This window comes from Puccinia triticina, chromosome 10A (assembly GCF_026914185.1).
Source record: "Puccinia triticina chromosome 10A, complete sequence".
Taxonomy (NCBI): domain Eukaryota; kingdom Fungi; phylum Basidiomycota; class Pucciniomycetes; order Pucciniales; family Pucciniaceae; genus Puccinia; species Puccinia triticina.
This window is the reverse complement of record NC_070567.1, coordinates 700,573-725,349: the sequence shown is the minus strand read 5'-3', so window position 1 is coordinate 725,349 and position 24,777 is coordinate 700,573. Positions and strand designations below refer to the sequence as shown.

Sequence of the window (24,777 nt, the reverse complement as noted above, 5' to 3'; positions counted from 1 at the left end):
CCAACTGTTGGTGAAAATCTTCCCTTTCTGCATGAAGGCTGAGTGGAGCTGCCTCCTTGTTTGCATGAGAAACGTCTAGACATTGAAATGGACCATCACTAAGTGAGAATTGGTTTTAGGTAAAATCTTTGTAACCAAGCTCACCCTTCTGTCCCAATCTACCACAATTTTCCACAGAAATAGATTCACTTGATTGGATTGGTTCACAATGCAAGGTACCTCCTTCTCCCCAAAGAGGAACATCTGAATCAGATAAATATAAGTCAGGAAGGTTTCCTGTATGATAATAGTAGAATCCAGATGTATTATTTATCAGTTTTGCAGGATTATTGTCAGTAAAAATTATCAAATTGATTAGTACCATTCTGGTTATATGTGGTTTTGATGCAAGGGCTAGAGCTTTCATGAAGCTGTGGATAAACTTCCACCTCCCTCTGCCATTCTTCTTCATTCACCCAAAGTAAGTTGGCATTATGATCTATGCAATTGGACTCTGGATGATTGTAGGAAAATCAGATGAGTATTTCATAAATCTTTGAAATTATGAATTTTGCAGATGATTGAGCATAAAATCAACCAACGTTTATCCATGATTCCACCATTGGTATTAGAGCCAGATGTTGATACTGATCCACTCAATTCCACATCATCAAAAAATTGAGGAACAAACTTGGGAATGAACATTCCAAATTGGCTTAAAAAAACTGAACATAACTTATGAGCATCCATTAATTTTGATCAATATTGTAACTTTTTAATCTCACCAACTGAATCAGATCCATCTTCACTTGATTCTTCCATCAGGGAGCAAGGAGAATATCCTGAGGTTTTTTGCTGTTTTTGAGGTCTCCAATTCTGATCAGGAAGATCAGCAATGTTTTTCAATGTGTTTGAATCAGTGATAGATTCAGCAGAGTTTAGTTTTCTGGTAAAACCTGCAGATGCAAATTTGATGTGATGAAGGGTGATCATTTCCACAAAGGCTACTCTGCACCATTTCATATTTGGATTGTACTGATTATAAGTCTTGTTTTTCCCAAAAGTAAAGAATCAGTCAGCAGAAAAGATGGGATGTTTGATTTTGCATTGATACACTGTGCCATTTCATTTCTTTTATTCTACCCCTGTCTACCCCTGCGGTTTTTGTGTCCCAGCAAGTAATCCAGACATCAATTCATTTGAAAATATGTAAGCAATTCTGTATAAGACAAGCTGCTACCAATTTTGATTCAATCCATTGATCTTACCTGTTCTACCAAAGAGAACAAAAAAATACAGAATGCTGTACCAAATCAGTTTGAATATGGTGCATAAAATTTTCAGAGCAACAATACTATCACAATTATACACATCAGATGTCTTGAAAAAAATGTAGTAAGAAATTGCAGCTAAAAGCCATGCACACCAGAACCTAGATGATTCCCAATCAAGTCATAAATCAGCATTAAGGTATTCAGAAATATTGACTGGCATTGATGGCTATATACTGGGTCTTAGAGCCATAGTAGATATTTTATTCTTAGTAGCTAGACTGTGTTGCCCCATTCAAAATGATCAGAATTGTCAGGAAACAAATGGCTCCACCAGGAATCAAACCTGGGTTGGGCTAACTCTAGGTTAGGAAAATCTGCCATTGTGTATAGGACAGTCACCCCGATCTACTCCACAAAAGCAAACTTACATAACATCAGGCTATCAGCACTGTCAGCATCATTTATGGTGTTCAAAGTTTGTTTGCATAATTTTATCCCACTTTCTTAAATCCACAAAATCCTAGACCTTTGGATCTAAGTTTTGGGGTGTTTTTTTCTCACAAAATGTCATAAACAGCTTACAAATCTCACAGTACACGTTGAAATCCCCAAAGGCCCAAAGGCCCTATGGATGACCCTCCAGCTGTGCCAAAGCAACAAGCAAAAGTGGGCCTGTTGTTACTTTAGAGTAGTCCAGGAAGGCCCTAATCAAGTGATTAGTGAGCTCCCAGGGAGGGGATAGGACCAAACCGGATCCCCTGGGGGGACATACCTGTGCAAGTTGCTCTCCTTTAAATAAGCACTCCGGTGAGTTTGCAACAAGCACTGATCACCGCACACCGTGCCACAAGTTGCCAATGCCTTGTTCTTTACCAGTAGCCACTGCTACCGTCACCCTACCCACCCAGCGCCTTCCAACCACTGTGGCAACCAACTCAGCTATACCTCCATTTACGCCTGGTTCATTTCTCACCACAAGACACCGCCTGCCTCACCCGTCATCACCCCACCCATGGCTCATTACTAATTCTCCACAATTGTCTTACGTGCCCTCGAGTCCACTCGCCAATACCTTGCAGATGCACAAGTCCGAACCTCACTGCTCCTTTTCCACCCTGACACATGTCTTGCTACTCCGTTGGTTCACCCACCAAATCCTCCGCCCTCAAACTGTTCACTTCTAAAGCCCTGCTCTCCTTGCTTTTTGATAAGGCCCCTCAAACAGCCTCCCTCCCATGCTCCTTAGTCAACGATGGAATCACCTGAAAAACCATCAACCCGCGCTCATACTCTGTGATCACCAAATATTGCAACTTGGACTCATTCTTCATCCACTCCTCCGCTGGCTCCGGTGCTTACGGGATCATCAAACATCCCCAGGAGAAGTGCGCAGACGGACAGCCAGTCTGCTCGCCGCTGGTGATCAAGTACATCATCAAACAATGAATCCTTGCCGACTGTTGGAAGCCCCACAAAGTACTTGGTCCGGTCCCGATCCAGATCCATGTTGTGGACCATCTCAGGAGAGCCAACCATTGCACATCCATCATACCCATGGCCACACAGTACATGTAAGCCAGAGAATCCAAAGGCAATAGTACGCCTGTTGAAACAGTCCCTAACCGGACTGACCTTATTCAGCTTTGTGCAAAGTACAACACCAGCAGAGGCACTCTGTCACAACCCCACCAACAAGCCGGACACCCAAACATCTGTGGGATCTTGGACTAATTCGAGGACTGGGACTGCTATTATCTGGTCATGCCCCAATTCAGGGACATGAAAGATCTATTCGAACATCTCGAGCTGGACCCCGATGGCCTGCCAACTGCCGAGGTGCGCAGGATCTTTGGCCAGAATGGCCTGCCAATCTCCAAGGTGCGCGGGATCTTTGGCCAGATTGTCAACGGCTTCTCCTTCTTGCACAAATGTAACATCGTCCATCAGGATCTTAAAGACAAGAATATCATCCTCCACCGGCATGGTAGTGCCCAACTGATTGATTTCGGAATTGCTGCCTACGTCAGAGAGGGCAGAAAGTTTGAGATGTTTTTGGGTAAATTAGAGTGAACATCAATTCCCAGGTTTTTTTAGTAGGCACATCTTTCTGGATAATTGTTTACAGTATATAATTCCTTCTTGAATATAAAAGCTTTGTTGCTCCAGAGGTCCTCAAAGGGGTCCCAAACTGCGGAAAATAGATTGATATGTACGGGCATTGGGGGTGATTTTATTTCTGCTGATCACCATAGAATGTTTGTTTTAGAACACCAAGGAAGCGGCAAAGTGGATTGGTGAGGGCAGTCAAGGGTGGCCAAAGCTCAAGACGCAACTGGACAGCATTTGTTTTTCATAATGTTCTTGAGCTCTGCGTTCATACTTGGTGATGCCCCTTCCTCTGCAGAAATTCATTGGAATCTGCGCAGTTGTCATGCAATTCAGCTTCTCAAGGTGCTTCTCTGTTGGCTTAATCTGATCCTTAACTGAATTGTGGTGTGTCATTGATAGTTCAGTTACTCTCCTGGAGCCACTCAGCTCTTGACAGTTATTCAAACTCTTTGAAATTAAGTTCACTTTTTTGTACAAGCTCAACTTAGCCTAAGCTGTTTCTTCATTATCAACAAAACTACAATCTTGCACTTTATTTTAGATTTTATTTACATCCTTGGACTATTGTACTGGCCAGATCCTTTCTGCAAGGATCAGTAAAGCCCTTCCAATAATTGGGACCTTGATATTTTATGGGTCAAGCTACAATAAACTGAGCTATGCTTCCTTGTTTTTCTTGATCCCTGGAGCCTATACCAGTTTGCCATCACCTTCCTTGGTTTGAAAAATCATGCTGTCAAAAACACTGCATAAAATTTTGCCCTATTGTACAAAACAATCTTCTTGGCCCCATTTGCATTAAGTGCTGCAGCGGTGCAGCTGCCTTGAACTCTAGTGTTGTATCACATAATCAGACAGTCATATCCCCTGCAAAAAAGATTTTATGATGTATGCATGCATAAAATTATGCAAACTAACTTTGAACACCTTAATTGGCTTGAACGGGGTTGAGGTTATCACAGTCAAACTGGAATTCATGCAACATCTCAGCCAAGCTAACATTGGTTAGGCCCCATTTTCCAGAAGTATATCATATATGGCCAGTGTAATGATTTAAACTATTGTGAAACCCGATCCATTTTTGGTGGAATTGATTGGATCTTATCACACATGATGTTATGCAAAAGTTACATTATTATGCTCACAATATATCAATGAAAAACAGGACTCTCATATCATTCACTCCTTTATACTCATCATGATATCATTCAAATTTGCAACACTTCCTTCTGATCTTCTTGTGGCTGTCTGCTGGGTCATGTCTCTGAAGGTTCAAATCCTAAACATGTAACAACTTCATCAAGAAAACAGTGGGGAGAATAAGCCAAGATAATTAGGGTGTTCAAAGTTGACTTACATAAAATCATAACACCATTAAATCATAAAATCTAAGCTGAAGAAAATATGTAGCACCCAAACACTCAAATTAGAGCAACACTTCTAAAATGGTACATATAAAATCATCATTTGAATTTTTTTTTGATTTTATGATTTTATGATTTCAAATTTGAACACCTTAAACAGTTTTGTGGACCAATTGGCAGAGAAAATGGCAACAGTCCACACTGAGTCTGGAGCAGCACAGCAGCTCTTGCAGCTTTATGTCTTTTTTTTTTTGATGGAAGAACTTGATTAACTTGAAAGATGGTGCTTGTTTGCTGATCAAAATCAGAAGACTGAGATGAGTAACCTAATTTCTGCCACTCCCTTATCACAACGGCATCTGAGGCTTTGAGCTGATCGGCAGCAGGAATGCAAAGTTGCATAGATAAAGGCTTTTGCATGTATTCAGTGTCACACGGGGTGCCCTGCAGGCTGCTGGTTTGATGATCTTCCTCTTGCGCCCGAAAGGTTAATTTGCTATGTATGTATACATATTTATGTAAATATGTCGCTGATACACATTCATGGTGCATGTATCCAACTGATGAATGGTTTGAGATGTGCGACAGGCTGTATGCGTCGCTGTAGCTGCATATAAGCATTTCCAGTGATGGGTATCCTTGTAGGCCGGGGCTGTCTCCACCTCCGAGCCCCCTGCCAACCGTGTCACCACCCCCCGGGGCCGAGCTCAGATATAAAAGGCTGCCCGCCCTCGGCCTGCCTCGCCACCCCTGCTGTACCACATCCGCTCCTGACCATCCATCGCCCGCTCGCCCAAGCCGAACAGCCCTGGGCCAATACATACATCATACACCCTCCCATCGATCGTCTCCAGCTGAACTTGCCTTGCGCAGCTCTTACCTAGCCATCCAGCCAACCTCCTTCCCCTCCTGCTTGCCCCAACACAACCAACCCATCTCCCCTTGTCCATCAGACACTCCCACCCGACCATGTCTACCGCTATGAACCTCGACCGACCTCTCGATGACATGTGAGCTATCAATCACCAACAGTCACACCCATTCCTCACATCAGTCGCTCACCACCAACCCCACCCCGATCCTCTTCTGCCCTTGTAGCATCTCTGACAAGCGCAAGCAGCACAAACGCTCCGGTGGCGTTGCTCGCCGTGGAGGCAGGACCAATGGTACAGGTCCAGTGTACGCCTTCTGGCTATCCCCATCGTTATCCCACTCCCTGCTAGCACTTACTTACCCACCATCCCGTTCGTCGCCCGCAGCCGTAATGGCCGCACGCCTCGGGCTCAACCTGCCGTCGCACCCGTCCCAGTCGCCAAATCTCTGCAGCTTCCCCCACAGATGGGGCAAGGAAGCAAGATCATTGTTTCCAACTTGCCTCCAGATGTGACTGAGAATCAGATCCGGGAACTCTTCTACACCACCGTCGGTCAAGTGACCCGAGTCACCCTCAGCTACGACAGCCGTGGCGCCTCGAAGGGTATCGCACAAGTCGAGTTTAAACGGAACGAGGATGCTACCAAGGCATTTCAACAGTACAACAAGGTTACTTACAAAGCACCCATTCTTCATTGTCTCGGCTGGCCTGTCTTTCCTGCGTACTTTAGTTTCCGAGACATCAACTGACACCTCTTCCTACGATCTCTCAGCGTCTCATTGACCAGAGTTCGTTATTTCGTTCTTTTTTCATGAGCTTTTTCCTTTAGGCTGCCCCTTCATCAGTCGCACTTGAGCTTGTCCCAATCCGAGCCGCACGGCCGATGGTCTTCTGCGCTGCTCGTTCCGAGCGAACCGAGGATCCGGCAACCTCAGCCCCTTGTGGGCAGATGGATTTCACCTGTTCCAACACGGTCCTTGGATGGAGCTGGCTCTCTGAAAAAAACCTCGGTTTCTTGAGGCGACCGCCAGTCTTCCATCCTGGCTGTCAACTACAGTGGTTCATGGCATCAGCAGACACTCGTCACAGTAGTGGTAGATCCAGTTGGCGTTGCTAAAGCTCCTTCGAACGGCAGTCGCAACTTCGAGCAATCTCTTGCCTCCGCTCTTGAATACCTGCAGCCAGTCGCATTAAGACCAGCCACAGGACACTGATGTCACTCTCCATCTTTCTCGTCCAATCTACCAACCTCACAAAACATCTGCCCGAAAATCACTCTTCGCCCTTGTATCGATTCAATTCTTGATTCTCACAACTCTCAGACCGACCCATGAAAGTTGAAATCGTTGTCGATCCAAGTCGTATCCCACCCCCACCGCTCTCAACAAGGGTCGCTCCTGCAAACAAGCAAACCGCTCCTGCAAGGTGATTACCGTCTCATGCTTTTGAAAGATCCAGGCCGTCTTGATCCCACATCGACCCGTATGATGGAATGATCGCGCCTTGGACGGTTGAGAGTAAAATACTGAAGACCCGATTGACTTATGCTGCCTACGTGTCTACCTCTTCGCATTCACATTCGAAATCCAATATTCTATCCAAATCCGGCACAATCGTCATCCTCTGCAACTTCCGATCATCATCATCATCATCATCATCATCATCATCATCATCATCATCATCATCATCACAGTGCTGGAGCAAATGGCCAAACGGTCACCAATGGCACCAATCGACGATCTGGTCGTGGACGAGGCAAAGGTGGTAACAAGGGCCCCCAGAAAAGCGCTGCTGAGTTGGATGCAGAGGTACGTCGTCGTTCTGGTATCTCTACAGAACATTCCCTTGGCTAATGCTCGTTTCTTGTCACATCAGATGGAAGATTACCAGAAGGCCAACGAGTAATTGTGAGGTGCTCCTAACTGCCATCGTTTAGTATCAGAAACTCGAAGACTGCAAAACATTTCTCAACAAAAAAACTTAATGGTTGTATTCCTATCTGAGCGTCGAATTGAGTCGTATCTGATAGCCCCCCACAGTGTGTGATCAAACACGGGGAACTGTTACAGTTTTTCTTAACTATTCCGGTTGAATTCTCGTCTATTTTAAATTTGTTCTCTCCCTCCCCTCCTCTCACCATGGAATCTACGCTCCAATATCGTGCAATTCTAGTTTGTTGTCCAAAAAAAATTCAGTCAAAAAATTGCTACATTTCCTCCTTTTTACTGTGTTGTTTTCGTCTCATTGCCATGATAAAGCTTGCCCCGTTCAGTTTGATTGGTTCGAAGGGGTTGCCTATGCGTATCAACTTTCTGAGAGATGGCTCCACGCGCTACTGATCATCTGCTTCGCCTTTTCGCCATCCGCTCAGTAATTTAAGCTTATCTTCCGACTTAGGCCCCGTTTGGAGCCAATATAGGTGATATAATCATTTGTAAATTCAATAAAAAATACAAAACTCAACATAAAGAATCCATTTTTTTTTTTTGTAGGAAACCTACAGTACTGGTCTCATCAACTATGAAGTCAGATTTAACTGATTCAGCCATCTTCAGCACCATAATACCATTATATTGCTTTGTTTTGGTCAAAAGCGATATAATGGTACTGCAGTATTGAATATGGCTGAATCAGTTGAATCTGACTTCATAATTGAAGAGACCAGTATTGTAGGTTGCCTAGAAAAAATATTTGGAGGCTTTATGTTGAATTTTGTAGTTTTCATTGAATTAACCAATGATTATATCACCTATATGGGTTATCAACATTGTGAACTTTTGTTCTTTCTATTTCTATTATTGTATATTCTATTGCCATACCTTTCTATTTGTTTCCTCACTCTGTTATTCCATATACCCATATGCCATAGAACCCAGTCTATATATCACCACAGGTGCACTAAAAGTTTTCTGATGGGGTCCAGAAATAATCTACAGGCTTTTGGAAATATTCAGGGAGATTGTTGAGAGAATATATTCCCAGTGTGGAGGCGCTGGACCAACAAAAACGGCCAAGTTTGTGTTTTTTTTGTGAAATGCCAGTGAATCCACAACAAAATGGACAAATGAACCAACAAAGCGGCCATTGTTATGCTTTCAGAGCAACAATCCGGCCACTTTGGTGTTGGTCTGACGGCGCCTCTGGCGCAACAAAACAGCCACCATGGCTCTGAGCCAACATTCCTAGCCAAACATGGTGCCTGAGCCGACACTCCTAGACATAAATGGCTCTGAACCAGATATTCTGGTCAGTCACGTTTCATGTTTTGAATCTAGCCATCTTTCCTTGCTTCCGCTTTGAGCATCCGCCAAACATGTGGGATCAGTATCAGTCTGTATCAGTGTATGTATACAATGGTAGCAGTACTCAGACACATGTCAGTGTCAGGATTGGTTATAAATCCTGTAATAGTACAAGTACCTTGCCAGGCAGGAGAGCAGCCTGATTCCTATATATACCTCTTCTGTTTTAACCCGCTCCAACCCCCCCCCATCATTCTTGGCAACTTCTTTATCACTCAACAGGGGGTTGGTTAGGTGCCCTGAAGAGTTGGTCAACTGTTTACATGCTGCCTTTTATGCTCTCTCTATCATGCTCCTCTCTGACTTGATTGGGGGTCAGTTAGGTGCCCAGGAGAGTCAGAACAGCATTTCAGAGCATATAAGCTGAGGAATTGAGACCACCTCTTCCTTTTATTCCAGCAAAAAAATCATTATTGACTGGATAAGAAGAAAAATGGTTGTCAAGTGATTTGCCAACTTACACCAGACTCTCTTCGGAGGGCCTGGTGCAGCCTGGCTGACGCAAAGTACCCCTTGCAAAGGGAGCCTCCGCAAATCACTCTAACTTAACTGAGTCAACGGGCCCTGTCCTGCAAGGACCCAAGTCCACTCAACAAGCCGTTAACCTCTGCAAGGACATCCAGCAAGCTGTAAGACTCGCAGGACATCCTCAGATGGCCTTTGTGTTTGGTAAAGGCATTGCTTTTGTACCCATGTGGTGCAGAAAGTAGGTACAGTTGCCACAATAGCCCTTATGTACATATTTATGTACATATTGGTCTGTATATGTAGCTGTGGCACAGTGTAAATCAATAACCCAATAGCTTCTGGCCATCTTGGAGAATCAATTTGTATAAAAAAAATGCCAATGCAAAAAAATTCAAGACCCTGCAAAAAACAAAAAGCTGTCCGACATGTTGGTCCAGCGCCTCCATATCCCAGTCCCTTTGTACATATTTCCTCCAATTTTTTTTTTTGAAATGGAATATTTCCCACAATATCTATGCAAAAGAAAATATTTCCTTCAAATGTTTCCAAAAGTCACAGGAAATATTTTCTTTCCTCTGGAAGTTCAAGCAAATATTTCCTTGCACCTACAAAAGTCCCCAGAAATATTTTCCATGACTCTGGAAAGTTGAAATAAATATTTCCACTAATTTTCACTCTTCATGCTGGGATAACTGGCCCAGTTCTCTCCCACAGAACACAACAGTTGGGTCTAATTGTGGTGAAAAACCTGCTGAAGTGCTGCAGGTTGCGCAGCTGTGACCATCTCCTTCTGACCGGAGTTTTGAATTGTGAGCCAAGCGCTCAGAGTCCTCCCTGTTGTGACCTGACACAGAAGGTCACAATCTGTGACACTTGCCCACCCTCAAGAACGGTTATTAGCGGGAAACTAGCTGCAGAGCTAGTTTCACTACTTGCATTATCATTCTCACTGTTCTGGTCATCTCACTCCTGCTCCAGCAGTACCCAATAACTTCCATCTCCTTGCTTCTACCACCAGCTGATCTCTTTAGAGATCCGCCCTCGAATCTTTCCATTTTTCCATTGGGCAGTCAACCGGTTGGAACACTTATTCAATTGTGCGGCCCACACACAGCAATCTCCTCGCCATCTCCGGCGGCGGCTACTAGCCTGCGCCCCTTGCGCTCCTCAAAAGACAGCTACTCGCCTCCTCCTCATTCTCCTTTGTTGCTCTAGGTGCCGCGCGCAGATTGCATCAATTGGTTGGAGCCGTCATATGAGCTTGGATCGCTACTCACTAGGGTAGTTGATGTATGCTGACTATTGATTGATGGGGGTACAGAAAAAAAAGTCTTACTTGGTCGTTGACAAACAGTCTGAGGCAGGTGAGTTAGCATTGACTGACTAACTTCAAGGTCTGGGGAGTCCCCACAACAATGGTCAGTGGAAGATGCGCCTCTAGCAATCACCAGTAATCTAAATTTGCCCACGATTTTATTTCCAGATGCAATGCAAATGGTTAGGAGAACAAGTAGCCACACCGTTGTTGAAGCTAGCACTGCACAAGCAAGAAGCGGGCAACTGGGGCCCAAATGCAACGCTCAAGTTCTCGGAGCATGGGGGCACAGGTGCAATCTGGAAAGCGGTCAGCCAATACATCCCGCAAGACCGGTTCCGATTCGGCCGCCAACTTGGGTCCATTGACGGCCAGAAACGTGTCCCATCCTTTGACAACAGCTTCCAAGTCTTGTACAAGAACATGATCAGCTCAGTCCCTTTGGACCTCTTCTGCGACTTGATCAACCAGGAGAAACAGGTCACTGCACCCTCCCTGAACACTTCTACCAACGGAACGTGTCAAGCATCAAGTCCTCCCCTTCCTTTGGATCCATCTGCTTGGCCTACCGATTACCCGCACTTCTGGTGGTGGTAGCAGTATGAAGGTGCTGGACCGACAAAAACAGCCAAATTCGTGTTTTTTTTGTGAAATGCCGGTGAATCCACAACAAAATGGACAAATGAACCGACAAAGCGGCCATTGTTATGCTTTCAGAGTGACAATCCGGCCACTTTGGTATTGGTCTGACGGCGCCTCTGGCGCGACAAAACAGCCACCATGGCTCTGAGCCGACATTCCTAGCCAAACATGGTGCCTGAGCCAACACTCCTAGACAAAAATGGCTCTGAACCAGAAATTCTGGTCAATCACGTTTCATGTTTCTAATCTAGCCATCCTTCCTTGCTTCCGCTTTGAGCATCCACCAAACATGTGGGATCAGTATCAGTCTGTATCAGTGTATGTATACAATGGTAGCAGTACTCAAACACGTGTCAGTGTCAGGATTGGTTATAAATCCTGTAATAGTACAAGTACCTCACCAGGCAGGAGAGCAGCCTGGTTCCTATATATACTGCTTCTGTTTTCACCGGCTCCAACCCCCCCATCATTCTTGGCAACTTCTTTATCACTCAACAGGGGGTTGGTTAGGTGCCCTGAAGAGTTGGTCAAGCTGTTTACATGCTGCCTTTTGTGCTCTCTCTATCATGCTCCTCTCTGACTTGATTGAGGGTTGGTTAGGTGCCCAGGAGAGTCAGAACAGCATTTCAGAGCATATAAGCTGAGGAATTGAGACCACCTCTTCCTTTTATTCCAGCAAAAAAATCATTATCGACTGGATCAGAAGAATAATGGTTGTCAAGTGATTTGCCAACTTACACCAGACTCTCTTTGGAGGGCCTGGTGCAGCCTGGCTGAGGCGAAGTACCCCTTGCAAAGGGAGCCTCCGCAAATCACTCTAACTTAACTGAGTTGACAGGCCTCTTCCCGCAGGGACCCAAGTCCACTCAACAAGCCGTTAACCTCTGCAAGGACATCCAGCAAGCTTTACGACTCGTAGGACATCCTCAGATGGCCTTTGTGTATGGTTCAAGGCATTGCTTTTGTACCCATGCGGTGCAGAAAGTAGGTAGAGTTGCCACAATAGCCCTTATGTACATATTTATATACAGTGCCCGGAAGAAAGTTTTCATTAAATTTCTTTTGACAAGAACACATACAAACCATGCCTGCTAATTTCTGATTTATTAGGAGGATGGACAGAAAGGTTCCAAAAGAATGAATATAAGTAATGTTTTTGGAAAAAATAAGTGCATACTAGCTGAAAATATTTTTTTCATTAAATGATAATTTTGGAAAATCTTTAATACTATTCCAAAAAAATTGTGAATAATCAGAATCAATAGACTGACATGTGACGTGAATGATAATAAATGAAAAAAATGAATCCCAAAATCCATCCTAAATTTTTGTGGGCAGGGAAAGTACCTCAAAAATTGCAAATTTGCACTGCAGGTAACAAAAAAACAGTGTCTGAGGTGTTTTCACTGCCAACTAAAATTTAGGATGGATTTTGGGATTCATTTTTTTCATTTATTATCATTCACGTCACATGTCAGTCTATTGATTCTGCTTATTCACAATTTTTTTGGAATAGTATTAAAGATTTTCCAAAATTATCATTTAATGAAAAAAATATTTTCAGCTAGTATGCACTTATTTTTTCCAAAAACATTACTTATGTTCATTCTTTTGGAACCTTTCTGTCCATCCTCCTAATAAATCAGAAATTAACAGGCATGGTTTGTATGTGTTCTTGTCAAAAGAAATTTAATGAAAACTTTCTTCCAGGCACTGTACATATTGGTCTGTATATGTGGTTGTGGCACAGTGGAAACCAATAATCCAATAGCTTCTGGCCATCTTGGAGAATGAATTTGTATAAAAAAAAGATGCCAATGCAAAAAAATTCAAGACACTGCAAAAAACAAAAAGCTGTCCAACATGTCGGTCCAGCGCCTCCATTGTACTTTCTGCCTGATTTGTCTTCCTTGTTGTAACCTCACCCTCCCTGAAAACTGCCGCAAAATATTTTACGCAATAAATTTGGTTCTCTTGAATATCTTGTGCAATAAAATATGGATATCAGAATATTTTGCACAATAAAAAGGGTTTATCAGTATATTTTGTCCAATAAAATTTGGTTAACAAAATATTTTGCCGGATATATGGTGGGATTGGAGATATTTTCCCAAATATTTTGGATTTTTCATCAAGAATATCTTCAAAAAAATTGTAAAAACCACTCTGAGTGGTTTCTGAGATATTTTCAAAATATTTGGCGGGAAATGGATGACTTCCCGTCAAGATCTGGGAGTCTCCCAGAAACAATCTAGAGCCCAAAAAGTAGATTTCCCTGCAAAAATCTAGACTTTTCGGGTCTAAAGCGGCATCTTGGAGGGTGCCAGATCCCACGGGAAGTCACCCAATGGAGGACTTCCCGTTGAGTCTGGGAGCCTCCCAGATCTCAATTTACACACCCAAATCCTTAATTTTTGACAAAAAGGGAAATGTTTTCCTAGCCCTACAGTTCATTACTTTCATGTGCACTGGTTGAGTTTTTGATGGGTGTCTTAATTTAGGATTTAGAGAGGCATCTAGAGCTCTCTAAATGATGACAGGAAGTCATCCAATATCCCAGAGAATATTTCCTAAATTTATGCAGAACATTGGAGGACTTCCCGTCGAGTCTGGGAGCCTCCCAGATCTCAATTTACATACCCAGACTCATAATTTTTGGTAGAAGGGAAAATGATTTCCTAACCCTACAGCTCATGACTTTCATGTGCACTGATTGTTGATTTGGTAGGGGTCTTAATTTAGGAGTTAGAGGGGCATCTAGAGCTCTCTAAATGCCGACGGGAAGTCCTCCATTGGAGGACTTCCCGTCGAGTCTGGGAGCCTCTCAGATCTCAATTTACACACCCAAATCCTTAATTTTTGATAAAAAGGGAAATGTTTTCCTAGCCCTACAGTTCATTACTTTCATGTGCACTGGTTGAGTTTTTGATAGGTGTCTTAATTTAGGATTTAGAGAGGCATCTAGAGCTCTCTAAATGATGACGGGAAGTCATCCAATGGACGACTTCCCGTCGAGTCTGGGAGCCTCCCAGATCTCAATTTACACACCCAAATTCTTAATTTTTGACAAAAAGAGAAGTGTTTTCCCAACCCTACAATTTATTGATTTCATGTGCACTGGAGGACTTCCCGTCGAGTCTGGGAGCCTCCCAGATCTCAATTTACAAACCCAAATTCTTAATTTTTGACCAAAAGGAAAATGTTTTCCTAACCCTAGAGTTCATTAACTTCATGTGCACTGGTTGAGTTTTTGATAGCTGTCTTATTTAAGGATTTAGAGGGGCATCTAGAGCTCTCTAAACAACGACGGGAAGTCATATTCCATTTCAGAAACCACTTTGAGTGGTTTCTGAGATACATATTCTCAAATCACAAACGCGGATGCTGTGACTCGTTCCTGGCGACGTCCGTTCTGAATGAACTGGAAAATATTTTGGTGCAGCTTGTACCCGCGGCTGGATGTATGAGTTTCCTCATCTCTCTTGGCTCATCCATCCAGTCGCGGACCATTAACATTTGTCCGACTCCTTACACCCCTCGCTGCCCGTCACCCGCCCGCTCGCATCCACTGCGCAACAGTCTGCAACAGTCCCTCCCCTATGTGCATATATGTACACATGTATGTAGAATGTGTATACACATACGGTCGTTTCCAGTCTACAGGGGTGCGCATACATACCCGCTGGTCCAAAGGAAACTATTATTTATTTTTGGAATGGAATTCCAGGAACCCCGGGGGAGGGAAGCGGACCTGAGGGACTGAATGACTCGCCGTCCTACATTCGGCAGCCGACCGGCCAGGTACTCCGGTTGCACCTGAGTTTTCAGGCTCAATCGAAATCGGTATCAGGCAGCGGACAAGACGGCCCAATCACTCGTCTGGGGCCTCATGCCCTGGATATAAATACTGAGAAGCTCCTCCTGGGGTGCCCCAACTTTTTGCATCGTTCCCACTTTTCTATCATCATCCTTGAAAAATTGCTTCACCATCATTCCAGTTCTGTCCCTACAATTCTCCTTCTGTCTATCTGTCATCCGTCCTTCGTCCAAAAACAACCCATCCTCCAGCCTTCTCCTCACCTGCGAACATCTACATCGAGGCAGCCCGGCTCTCACAAAACCCTCCTAACGTCCTTCAATATGACGACCGCTTCTGCCACATCTCCATCGTGCTATATGTCGGATACATCCAAGCAGGATGACTTCCAGAACAACTCGAGCCCGCCAACGTCGCTACTTAGCCTGGATTCAACGGATCCATTTGAGCATAGCATGAGCGCTGACACCTTCCTTGATTCAGACTTTGGAAGTCAAGGACGAAGCCCAGCTGGAAGCATACACTCCAGCCTATACTTGGATAACCAAGTCTTGTACCAAGATTACTTGATACTGGATTTGTTGGCCTACGGCCTTCCAGCCATTGAAGTAGATGCGCCATTGCCGACTCAGATGCTCCCCTACCCAAAATCTACACCACTAATCACATTGGGAACAGGTGGCCATCAAGTGCAAACGCTTGATGAAACTCCTCAATTAGATGTCCAGACATCCCTCAATGTGCTTGCACAAAGAGCTCCTGATGCTTACCTCCAATCTCAAGCCATCAAGGACTGGTCCGGGGCGTGTTCCACCGCTCTGTCGACTGAGAGTGCTCCATCACCCAATTCGTCGCTACCACAAGAATCGCAACACATGAGAGCTAGTGCTTCTATGGATCATCCGCCCCCAGCCACCTCCTCCCACGACTGGAGCACGAAGAACAAGCTCAACCTGACTGTTAATACGAATATGTCAGCTTTCAACGCCACCGACCGACTCTCTCCGAATTGCCTCAATCCGTTAACTCCTTATTCGGATTCATCCGCTTCTTACGTCTCGCCATCGGCCCCCTCGTTCTACTTTGAGCCTCAACATTCCAACCATGCCTCCCACCTGGCGCCCACGCCTCCGAGCATCGTTAACTGGCTACACACCAGTATCAATGCGCCCCAATCTGACCCGGGTGTGAGCTACTTCGGGGGCCTTCCGACGCCGTCCTCTGCGACGTTCTCGGCGGTACCTACTCCTACGGGAATGAGCTTCCCAACACATTGTTCTCATCTTCCCCTCAAGGAAAACCCCGCCATGGACTTCAACGTCAACCAAGGAAGGATTTCCCTTCAGCCACCCATCCAATCGAATGCCCTTCTTTCCCCCACAAACATTGACCTCACCTACGGATTGGGCTACCTTCCTGCTACCGGGGCAATTCCTCAGATGTCCTATGGTCAATATGAGAGCAGTGTCAATCAGTTTGTCAATAGCCCTGCCAGCTACACTAGTGCCTTGGATGGCCAGACGGATTACTTTACCCGTCGGCCTCAATTATCTTCAAATACTTCCAATTCACCATTCGACCACGCTTCCACCTTTGGACATCTGATATCCGGGCCGGGCTTCTGTGGCCGATTCGGACAAGGTCCTGCAAGTATTGACTCCGTGTCGATGGCTGAGCCCCACAGCGTGCCAATGTCACTCAACAACTCAGAGCATCTCAACCGTTCTGAGCAGGGCAAACGAGGTCTCTCGCAGCATACAGACTCGGAGGAGTACCCTGCCTACAAGAGACGCTGTTCCGCCACGAGCTCCAACTCGGCCAACGAAAACGTTAACCCCTACCAGGCTGGCGGATTGAGTTCCCTCATCAAGCGTGCCCCGCTCGTAGGCTCGCGGCTCAAGCCGGGGCCAAAGTCGAAGTCGACACTCGTCCAGCACCCCCCACCGGGAGCAAACGTCATCGGGTTGAACCCGTCCAGAGAGGCCAGTGGGATACCCAAGGATATCCTCAAGTGCCTTTACGACACCATCTGCTACCCCGCCGAGTCCGCAGATGGGTCAATTGCAAAGCGCTACGTCTGTAAGCTCCACGGCTGTGGCCGCTCGTTCCCCCGCAAGACGGCCATTGAGAGCCATATCCAAACCCATCTTGAGGACAAACCGTTCATATGTTCTGTCACTAACTGGTACACCATCTCGTACACTATTCATGCATTGCTTAATGAGTATCCTCACATCCTGATTATTCTCTTATTTCTCCTTTCCCCCAGTAACGCCGCCTTTGTGCGTCAACATGACCTCCGTCGCCATGAGAAGATCCACGCAAAGAGCAAACCCTTCAACTGTATTTGGTAGGCTTTTCATCTGAAAACTCTCAAACACCATTCCACGACTGACTTGTCTTCTCTACCCAGTGGCAAAGGTTTTGCCCGAGGAGATGCATTAATGCGACATCGCCAACGTGGTATTTGTGATGGAAGTCTTGTTCCCAGACGAACCTGAGAACCATCATAAGCTCAATCAAAGACAATCATTTCTCCTGGTAACTTTTATTTTGTTGAATTCATTCCTGTTTTTCATTATCTCTCTCTGTTACGGACCACATTTGTTGTTTTGTTTTTGTGATTGTCATGAGTGATTGCGACTGTTGGAGTTGCTCATCTCTTACCTCTTTTCCTTTCTTGGCAGTTTTATATCCTTGATTTTAATGCTTGTTTCACAAGTTTACAATTTTACAATTGTGAATCCCAGTATTCATATTGTACTGGATCAAGGCAATCAATGGTCTTCATGGTACTGATTGTCTTGCTACACAGCAGCCATGCTACAGGTTTGCGCAGCAGCTTCAACATCGCTGGGTTGTCAAGCTGCGTTTTTTCGCAGAAAAACGGTGTTTTTTAAGGTGTTGTTATTTGTTGAATTACATTCATTATGGCCCGAGGACCCCGGTCGGTGCAAATTCTCCAAACCCCGCGGGTTCCTCACTGCAGTTTACTATTGCCTCGACGTCCCCTTCCCTTTCCGCTGGGCAAAACCGACGCCACGCTCTCCGACTTTTACCACTTGAGGGTCTACTTTTCGAACTTCAATAGCATATTCAACTACTTACACTTATTTTAATAGGTTGCTGAGCAAAGGTAACTACAAGGTAGCGAAGGAAATCTTTCCAAAAAACAACAACTTTACCATCCTTTTCAAAGATGTTCGATGTGTTTCCGATCATGAAGACAACAACCCAAATTGCCCTCCGGTACGAAATTTTCACCAAAGTTTTACATCAGTTGGACGAGGTAGCGATCCTACTTCCAAAGAATCCAAGAAGTTGGTCTAATGGGTACAATCTACTCCGCCGAGGTGGTGCTAAGCTCGAGTCGACCAAAGCCAAAAAACCGATGGATGCCCCTTAAAAACTTCCACGTGATTGCTATAATGAAGAATACTTAGATGGAATCCTGCCCATCAAACACCGTCACCTTGAAATGAAAGACCCGATCAATCATCAAGACTTCCTTATTTCACTCTATCGATAAACGGTATGTGGTTACAAGAATCCGGACCAATCAAATGCTGCAAGTCAGGGTAAAAACACTGTTGAGGTGGGGAACTCGGGCCTGAAAGGTAATCATGGAGAATCAAATGTTTCTGGAGGCTCTACCATGCAAACCGATTGAACCGCTTTTCCTCTCACACTCCAATGATCCAAATTTTGAAAATAAATAAAAAAGGTTCTCAACATTCTGATTCAACTCCTGATCATTTTTATTTGCGCCAACAGAAATATTGAGACACTATCTGTAACTGCCGTCTATATATCAAGACACTATTTGTAAATAGATGTAAATAGCCTTATATGCCTTATTTTAATCTGAGGTCATAGAAGTCAAGCAATTGGGACCAAATATTACACCTCCTCATTTGAATTCAACAGTGGCATCCAGGCAATTTTTGCATCTTCTACTGCAACAACACCCTAACGTCCTTGAGCACTACTGGCTCAAGTTTTTTTTCTGATGAGAGAGATTTTCAGCATTGAGATGGATGGCTTTCATGTCAACAAGAGATCTTGTAAAATCTTTTTCTTCTGCAAAGACCTTGGCAGAGAAAGGTGAATAGAAAGTCTGGTTGTTGAGGTCAAGAGGCTGGGTCAGCAACTGGACTACTCTGCTTCAGGTCACCAACTGGAGGACTTCCTGCCACTGGAGAAAGCTGTGTATTTTGTTTTTTCTATTTCTATTTTATATTTTTGGTCAGAGGAGCTGCTTGAGAATATAAAATATCATTTTTCTGGCGTCCCAAAACCAAAGGGAAGTCCTTCACTGTATTGGGCGGAATTGGTCACACCAACCAGATTGTCAGGTTTGAGCTTTTGCCTCTGGCAGAAGCAGTATAAATCCTGACCCTCTACACACATCATTTGGTTAACCCTGAGGTTCTCAGAGTTTGTGCATATGCCTCCTCCAGAAGCAGCATGCAACACACAGCATTTTGTTTTCCCTGAGTTAACAAAATTGGTTGATATATAAGCATGTTTTTATTTTTTTGTTTTTGCATATTTGTTTACTGGATAGTGCAAGAGTCCCCTGGTACTCCTGAATAGTGCCTCTGGCACTATGAGGAGTCCCCTGGTACTCCTGAATAGTGCCTCTGGCACTATGAGGAGTCCCCTGGTACTCCTGAATAGTGCCTCTGGCACTATGAGGAGTCCCCTGGTACTCCTGAATAGTGCCTCTGGCACTATGAGGAGTCCCCTGGTACTCCTGAATAGTGCCTCTGGCACTATGAGGAGTCCCCTGGTACTCCTGAATAGTGCCTCTGGCACTATGAAGAGTCCCCCAGTACTCCTGAATAGTGCCTCTGGCACTATGAAGATTCCCCCAGTACTCCTGAATAGTGCCTCTGGCACTATGAAGAGTCCCCCGGTACTCCTGAATAGTGCCTCTGGCACTATGAGGAGTCCCCTGGTACTCCTGAATAGTGCCTCTGGCACTATTAAGAGTCCCCCGGTACTCCTGAATAGTGCCTCTGGCACTATAGTTCCTCTAATAGACTATAGTGCCCTGACAATTGTCTCAAAAATCATGGGTTTTCTGCCATGTCACCATTACTTTTAGAAGGTTTACAGTCACAGTAGAATTAGGGATGGCATGTGGCACCCGGTTAAATTTTGCAGGTACAGGTACCCCCCCCCCCCCCAAACAATTTCACTCATGCTTGAAATTCACACCCGCCGGTGGGTACCTGCAACAACAGACAGGTACCTGCCTACAGGCGCCCCGCGCCAGGTACCCGCCAGCTATTACCCAGGGCCATCCCTAGCCTGTATGGGAGGCATTTTGACCGCAGGTAACTGACAGCACCTGCCTCAAATTTCACTCAGACTGGAAACCCGCACCCACACCCGCTACCTGTCTGCAGGTACCTGTCAGTGCGGGTGGTAACCGCCCACAGGTTCCAGGTAGCCGCAAACAGGTACCTTTGTGCCATCCCTAAGTAGAATCAAGATTGATAAAGACAACTTTTTAAAAACCATGAGGGAAGAATATGGAATCTTGGGGTGGTGCCAGTCCCAGGTCCTTTGGATTCATTCCCCCATTTTTGCCCAAATTTACATTTGTCTACCATCCCTTAGGCTTAACCATTGAACATTTTCACCTGCAGGGATCTTCAAACGCAAATCAATACTTCAATTGGGGTTGAAATTAATTTTTCACAAGGGTATTTGCTTGACTTCTTTTGAACGGTTCCATGATCAATGGTTCTTCACCCCACCTGAAGATGCAATTGTGGACCCATACTATGAGTCCATTGGACGTGGTATCATCCATTCTTTGGTTCACCCTGACCTTACAGCCATGTTAGAAAAGCTTGCTTTTGGGCTGCTGATTCCAGCCTCAAAGCCTGTATGGCTCCTGTATGTCAGGAATGCCATTGGAAGAAAAAACCTAGTTTCTTTTTTTTTTCCACTTTGGGGCCTTGAGGGCCCCACCATTGGATTCCTGGAGCAATTTTACTTCAATCCATCATCCGGCCCTTCGCCGCCCCTGCCTCCCTCGCCCCTCGCCCGGCCCGGCACCCATGTCAAGCAAAACCGGCTGCACGAACGGGTTTTGTCTGCCTGTACAGTGAAGCTGTACAGGCCTGTGGCTGAAACGCTGAAATCGTTTCAGCCACACGAGCCGGCAAGCTTTTCTAACATGGCTGTACCTACAACTTGGTGAAATTCCAGTTGTCAGCAGAAGTGTACAAACACCTCCAATCAAAGTTTTGCATCATCAATTGTACAAAGCAGCTCCAAACTTGGGAAGACATGAAGAAAATATCTCTCAGCGACTATAATAGCTGCGCCAAAGCAATTGCGGCAGTCAACCAGTGTGCAAGAACTTTCCATGAACAAGGTGTTGAGCTGACTTGAGACACAATCATAGGCTTCCTTTTCCAAGGAAACCTTTGTGACCAAATTGGAAAGGTTGTTAACCAGAAGGTTGACCTTTTCATGGAAACCCATGAGTCTGAATTACTGATGTCCGGAGATATTCTCAGGTTTTGCGAGGCAGCCTGCACTGAACACCGGCTAGCAACGGAAACAGGACAATCAGAGCCATCTGCAATGGCATTGAATCTAGCTAGTCAGAACTGATATAACGTTTCAGGAGCCGCTTTGGGACCTGTTCCTGGACCCGTTTCAGGAACTGAAGATAATGAAAGTGTCTCTGTGTTGGCATTTAGCAAACCGCCAACCTGCTACATTTGCAAGCAGCTTGGCCACATGGCCAAAAACTTTCCATCAAGCCGGAAGAACAACCTTGCCCCCTGCACAATGTTGCAACGTCCCAACGGTCAACAAAACTTTCCCCCTTGCTTGGTCACATACAACTTTTACAGCATACCCTACGTGAAGCCAATCCAACCTGATTTGAGAGTTCCCAGTGGTCCCAGACAAGTGAACCATGCGTACAAAAAACGGGAAACAACCAAAGCAGTTGATACTTGCCAAATTGGTCCAGTCAGCTTCAGGTTCAATCTTCAAGATCAGCCCTCAAGATCAAGACTCAAGCCTCAAGACTCATCTTCCCAAGCCCTCTCATCTCCCCTTCCTTTTTCCTGCCTCATCTTCTCTTTCTTGGTCCTAACACAGACCTGTCTGTGGGTTTATTCCTAGTTGTTGTCTTTTTCTGGTTTTTGTTTCTTCCTTGTCTTTTTCAGTCATGCTTATTTCCATTTCTCCTGGTTCCTTTCTCATTTCTTATGGTTCTTATTGGTTCATGTTTTCAGCTCTTGGTTCTATTTCTCTTCCTTTTTCCTTCTTTGTGTTGTCTTTTTCTTTCTTTTTCTCTGTTGTCTGTTGTGTGTGCGCGGGCATGGCGCGTGAGGAGATGATGACATGCTTGTGACAGGCCTCCTGGAATCCAAGTTCCGGGCAAACTTGGAGGATGGGAGGCCATAGCATCCTGTTCTGATCCAAGTCAGGGGTTATCAAAATTATTGATCTTTTTCTGAATCTGAGTCCCAAGAATCCCCAGAGTCCCTTTCCATAATCCTTTTTCCCAAACCAACACAACCACCGCCGAGGATCCAAACCCCAGCAAAAAAACTTCAAAACCACTTCCACAACGCTATCCATTTGAATCTCTACGGCTTATCTACCGGACCATCCGTGAGGGCAGTCACTCGACACCATTCCCCTCCCAGCGCTGCTGCCGGCCTAGCACCAAGCGGAGCTCCATAACGTTAGCTACTGTATCATCACTTTCAAAACAGGGCGGCTGAGAGGTACAACAGGACTGTTTCCGACAAGGGATGCAGAATTCTCTACAATAGCAAACTAGGGAAAGAATTCTGGGGGTATGCTTTCTTGTGGGAGGCTTGGACACTCAATTGCATTCCAAACCGTGTTAGGGACCCCATACAAATTCTTCTTTGGTGACAAACCACAACTTGAATGCACGCGTATGTCTTGGTGGCTCCGGAGAAACAGAAGAAATTGGATAACAGGGCAGTTGAAGGTCTAGTAGTGTTGCGAGTGGTGGCACCTGTAGGGTGGAACAGTCAATCAAATAGATCACCCACACCGTTATTCACTTGAATATCTCCGGAGCCGGCTGGAGCTGAGTGGTTGTTTTTACCAGGGGGTGCAGAGCTCCTGCTTAAGTGATTGGAAATCACTGGGTTACCACTATGTTTGGACTGGAAAAAATTAAGAAGAGAAGTTTGACGGGCCAACACTGCAGGACGTACGGCTTACTGGTGACACTAAGCAAGTAATTTAAATGGAACCGTGGTGAAGAAAAACTGCACCACCAAGTTTTCTGTCAAAGAAAACTAGGAGAAACAAAACAGAGTGTCAGTTTATAGACGCTTGTTGGGTCTGGGAAAACTTTTTCCCGATGAGGCCCCCAAATGTCAGGGTGTGTCTCTAAAGCGGTGAAGCCCTGAATAGAAATGAACAAGATGTGAGTTCCTGAAGAGAAAAACACGCTCAACTCAACCGCGGTGCGGGAGAAGAAAGCCGCGCCTCCTGTGGAGGGGCTGGTAGAGCTGAGTCGTACCTGAACCTGAGAAGGTTTGTATAAAGGAGCTCTAGCTTACCGGGTACGGTAGCAAGCAGAAAGAAGCAGAAAGAAAGGATAGCGGGTAACGGCGGAGGTGATGGTGGAGGCGGAGGTGACGAAGGCAAAGAAGAAGGGTCTTTGAAGGTATGAGAAGAAGTTAGATGTAGCTAGATGAAAAGCCCCAGTAGTTTTAAAACAAGGGTGACGGGCTTCGTAATCCAAAAATAATCTGCTGGACCTCCAGTGGGGCGGAGGTCCCAGGCCCTTTATAGCCTAAGAGAATGGCAACTCGTAGAATCCATGTACTCACGGTATTCTTTCTTGAATTCAATCCACACGTGGAACATTTGCATGGATTATGCTCACTCAAGCATGACAACCAGTGAATTGTGATGGTTACCCAGCCAAGTATGAGGCTTAATGGCAGGTGTTCACACGCGGTTGAATCCTCCGCTCAGTAGCGCTGGCGCGCGCACGCGTTGTCCTGGATGCGTGCTGTGCCCTGGGCGGCATTATGCGCACACAAGTCCCCAGGTGTGCGCGCCGTGTCAGTATTGGCGCTTTCAGGACTAGCCAATGGCTGACAATGCGCCCACCCCTTCATCTTGCATTTTTTATAGAGGGCGCGTACACCCCATCTCTGGCCATCAGACTATACATGCATGACTGTACATAGCTAATCTGTCTGCCTTCTAACATGTATCTGTTGGCCTAGTTATGCCACCCACACTGGGTCTGAGCACCTCTTGGGACCGTTGTTGTTGTTTCATTAATGTTCATCCTCTTTTCCCATGTCCGAACTCCCACCTTGCTTTTCCCGTTATTACTTTTTTTCATCTCCATCTTTGTCCCACCTTGCTACACCTTGGCCATAATAACATTGAGTCACTTTCCACATTGCATTGCCCACCCCATCAAACCTTAACAATGCCAACCTACACAATATCAAGCAACAAGTACAACACAGTTGTCCTGAAGTCCGTTTGGCCTAAGAAAACCGTGTCAATCAAACTGGCCCTCCAAGAAGACTGCGGCTGGTTTAGCAACATCGGTGTGGTATGCTTTATGGTTACCCATCTAGCCCA

The 24,777-nt window shown here is 45.3% G+C and overlaps 6 protein-coding genes across 6 annotated transcripts; all 6 read left to right on the top strand.

Moving 5' to 3' along the window:
- Positions 1–2,807: 2,807 nt before the first annotated feature.
- On the top strand, positions 2,808–3,323 carry PtA15_10A77 (uncharacterized protein; the record flags this gene model as incomplete). Its single annotated transcript, XM_053160949.1, has 2 exons — positions 2,808–2,824; positions 3,029–3,323. The coding sequence occupies 2 exons, from the start codon at positions 2,808–2,810 to the stop codon at positions 3,321–3,323; spliced, it is 312 nt and encodes a 103-aa protein (XP_053024213.1).
- A 2,372-nt stretch (positions 3,324–5,695) lies between these two features.
- On the top strand, positions 5,696–6,429 carry PtA15_10A76 (uncharacterized protein; the record flags this gene model as incomplete). The annotated part of the gene is made up of 4 exons (XM_053160948.1): positions 5,696–5,736; positions 5,825–5,905; positions 5,986–6,268; positions 6,373–6,429. The coding sequence occupies 4 exons, from the start codon at positions 5,696–5,698 to the stop codon at positions 6,427–6,429; spliced, it is 462 nt and encodes a 153-aa protein (XP_053024212.1).
- Positions 6,430–6,930: 501 nt separating this feature from the next.
- On the top strand, positions 6,931–7,453 carry PtA15_10A75 (uncharacterized protein; the record flags this gene model as incomplete). Its single annotated transcript, XM_053160947.1, has 2 exons — positions 6,931–7,025; positions 7,294–7,453. 2 exons carry the CDS (start codon positions 6,931–6,933, stop codon positions 7,451–7,453), a joined length of 255 nt encoding a protein of 84 aa, XP_053024211.1.
- Positions 7,454–10,785: 3,332 nt separating this feature from the next.
- PtA15_10A74 (uncharacterized protein) lies at positions 10,786–11,282 on the top strand (the record flags this gene model as incomplete). Its single annotated transcript, XM_053160946.1, has 2 exons — positions 10,786–10,788; positions 10,854–11,282. The coding sequence occupies 2 exons, from the start codon at positions 10,786–10,788 to the stop codon at positions 11,280–11,282; spliced, it is 432 nt and encodes a 143-aa protein (XP_053024210.1).
- A 4,185-nt stretch (positions 11,283–15,467) lies between these two features.
- On the top strand, positions 15,468–17,498 carry PtA15_10A73 (uncharacterized protein; the record flags this gene model as incomplete). The annotated part of the gene is made up of 1 exon (XM_053160945.1): positions 15,468–17,498. The coding sequence occupies one exon, from the start codon at positions 15,468–15,470 to the stop codon at positions 17,496–17,498; it is 2,031 nt and encodes a 676-aa protein (XP_053024209.1).
- Positions 17,499–18,343: 845 nt separating this feature from the next.
- Positions 18,344–18,550, top strand: PtA15_10A72 (uncharacterized protein; the record flags this gene model as incomplete). The annotated part of the gene is made up of 1 exon (XM_053160936.1): positions 18,344–18,550. The coding sequence occupies one exon, from the start codon at positions 18,344–18,346 to the stop codon at positions 18,548–18,550; it is 207 nt and encodes a 68-aa protein (XP_053024208.1).
- Positions 18,551–24,777: the final 6,227 nt, after the last annotated feature.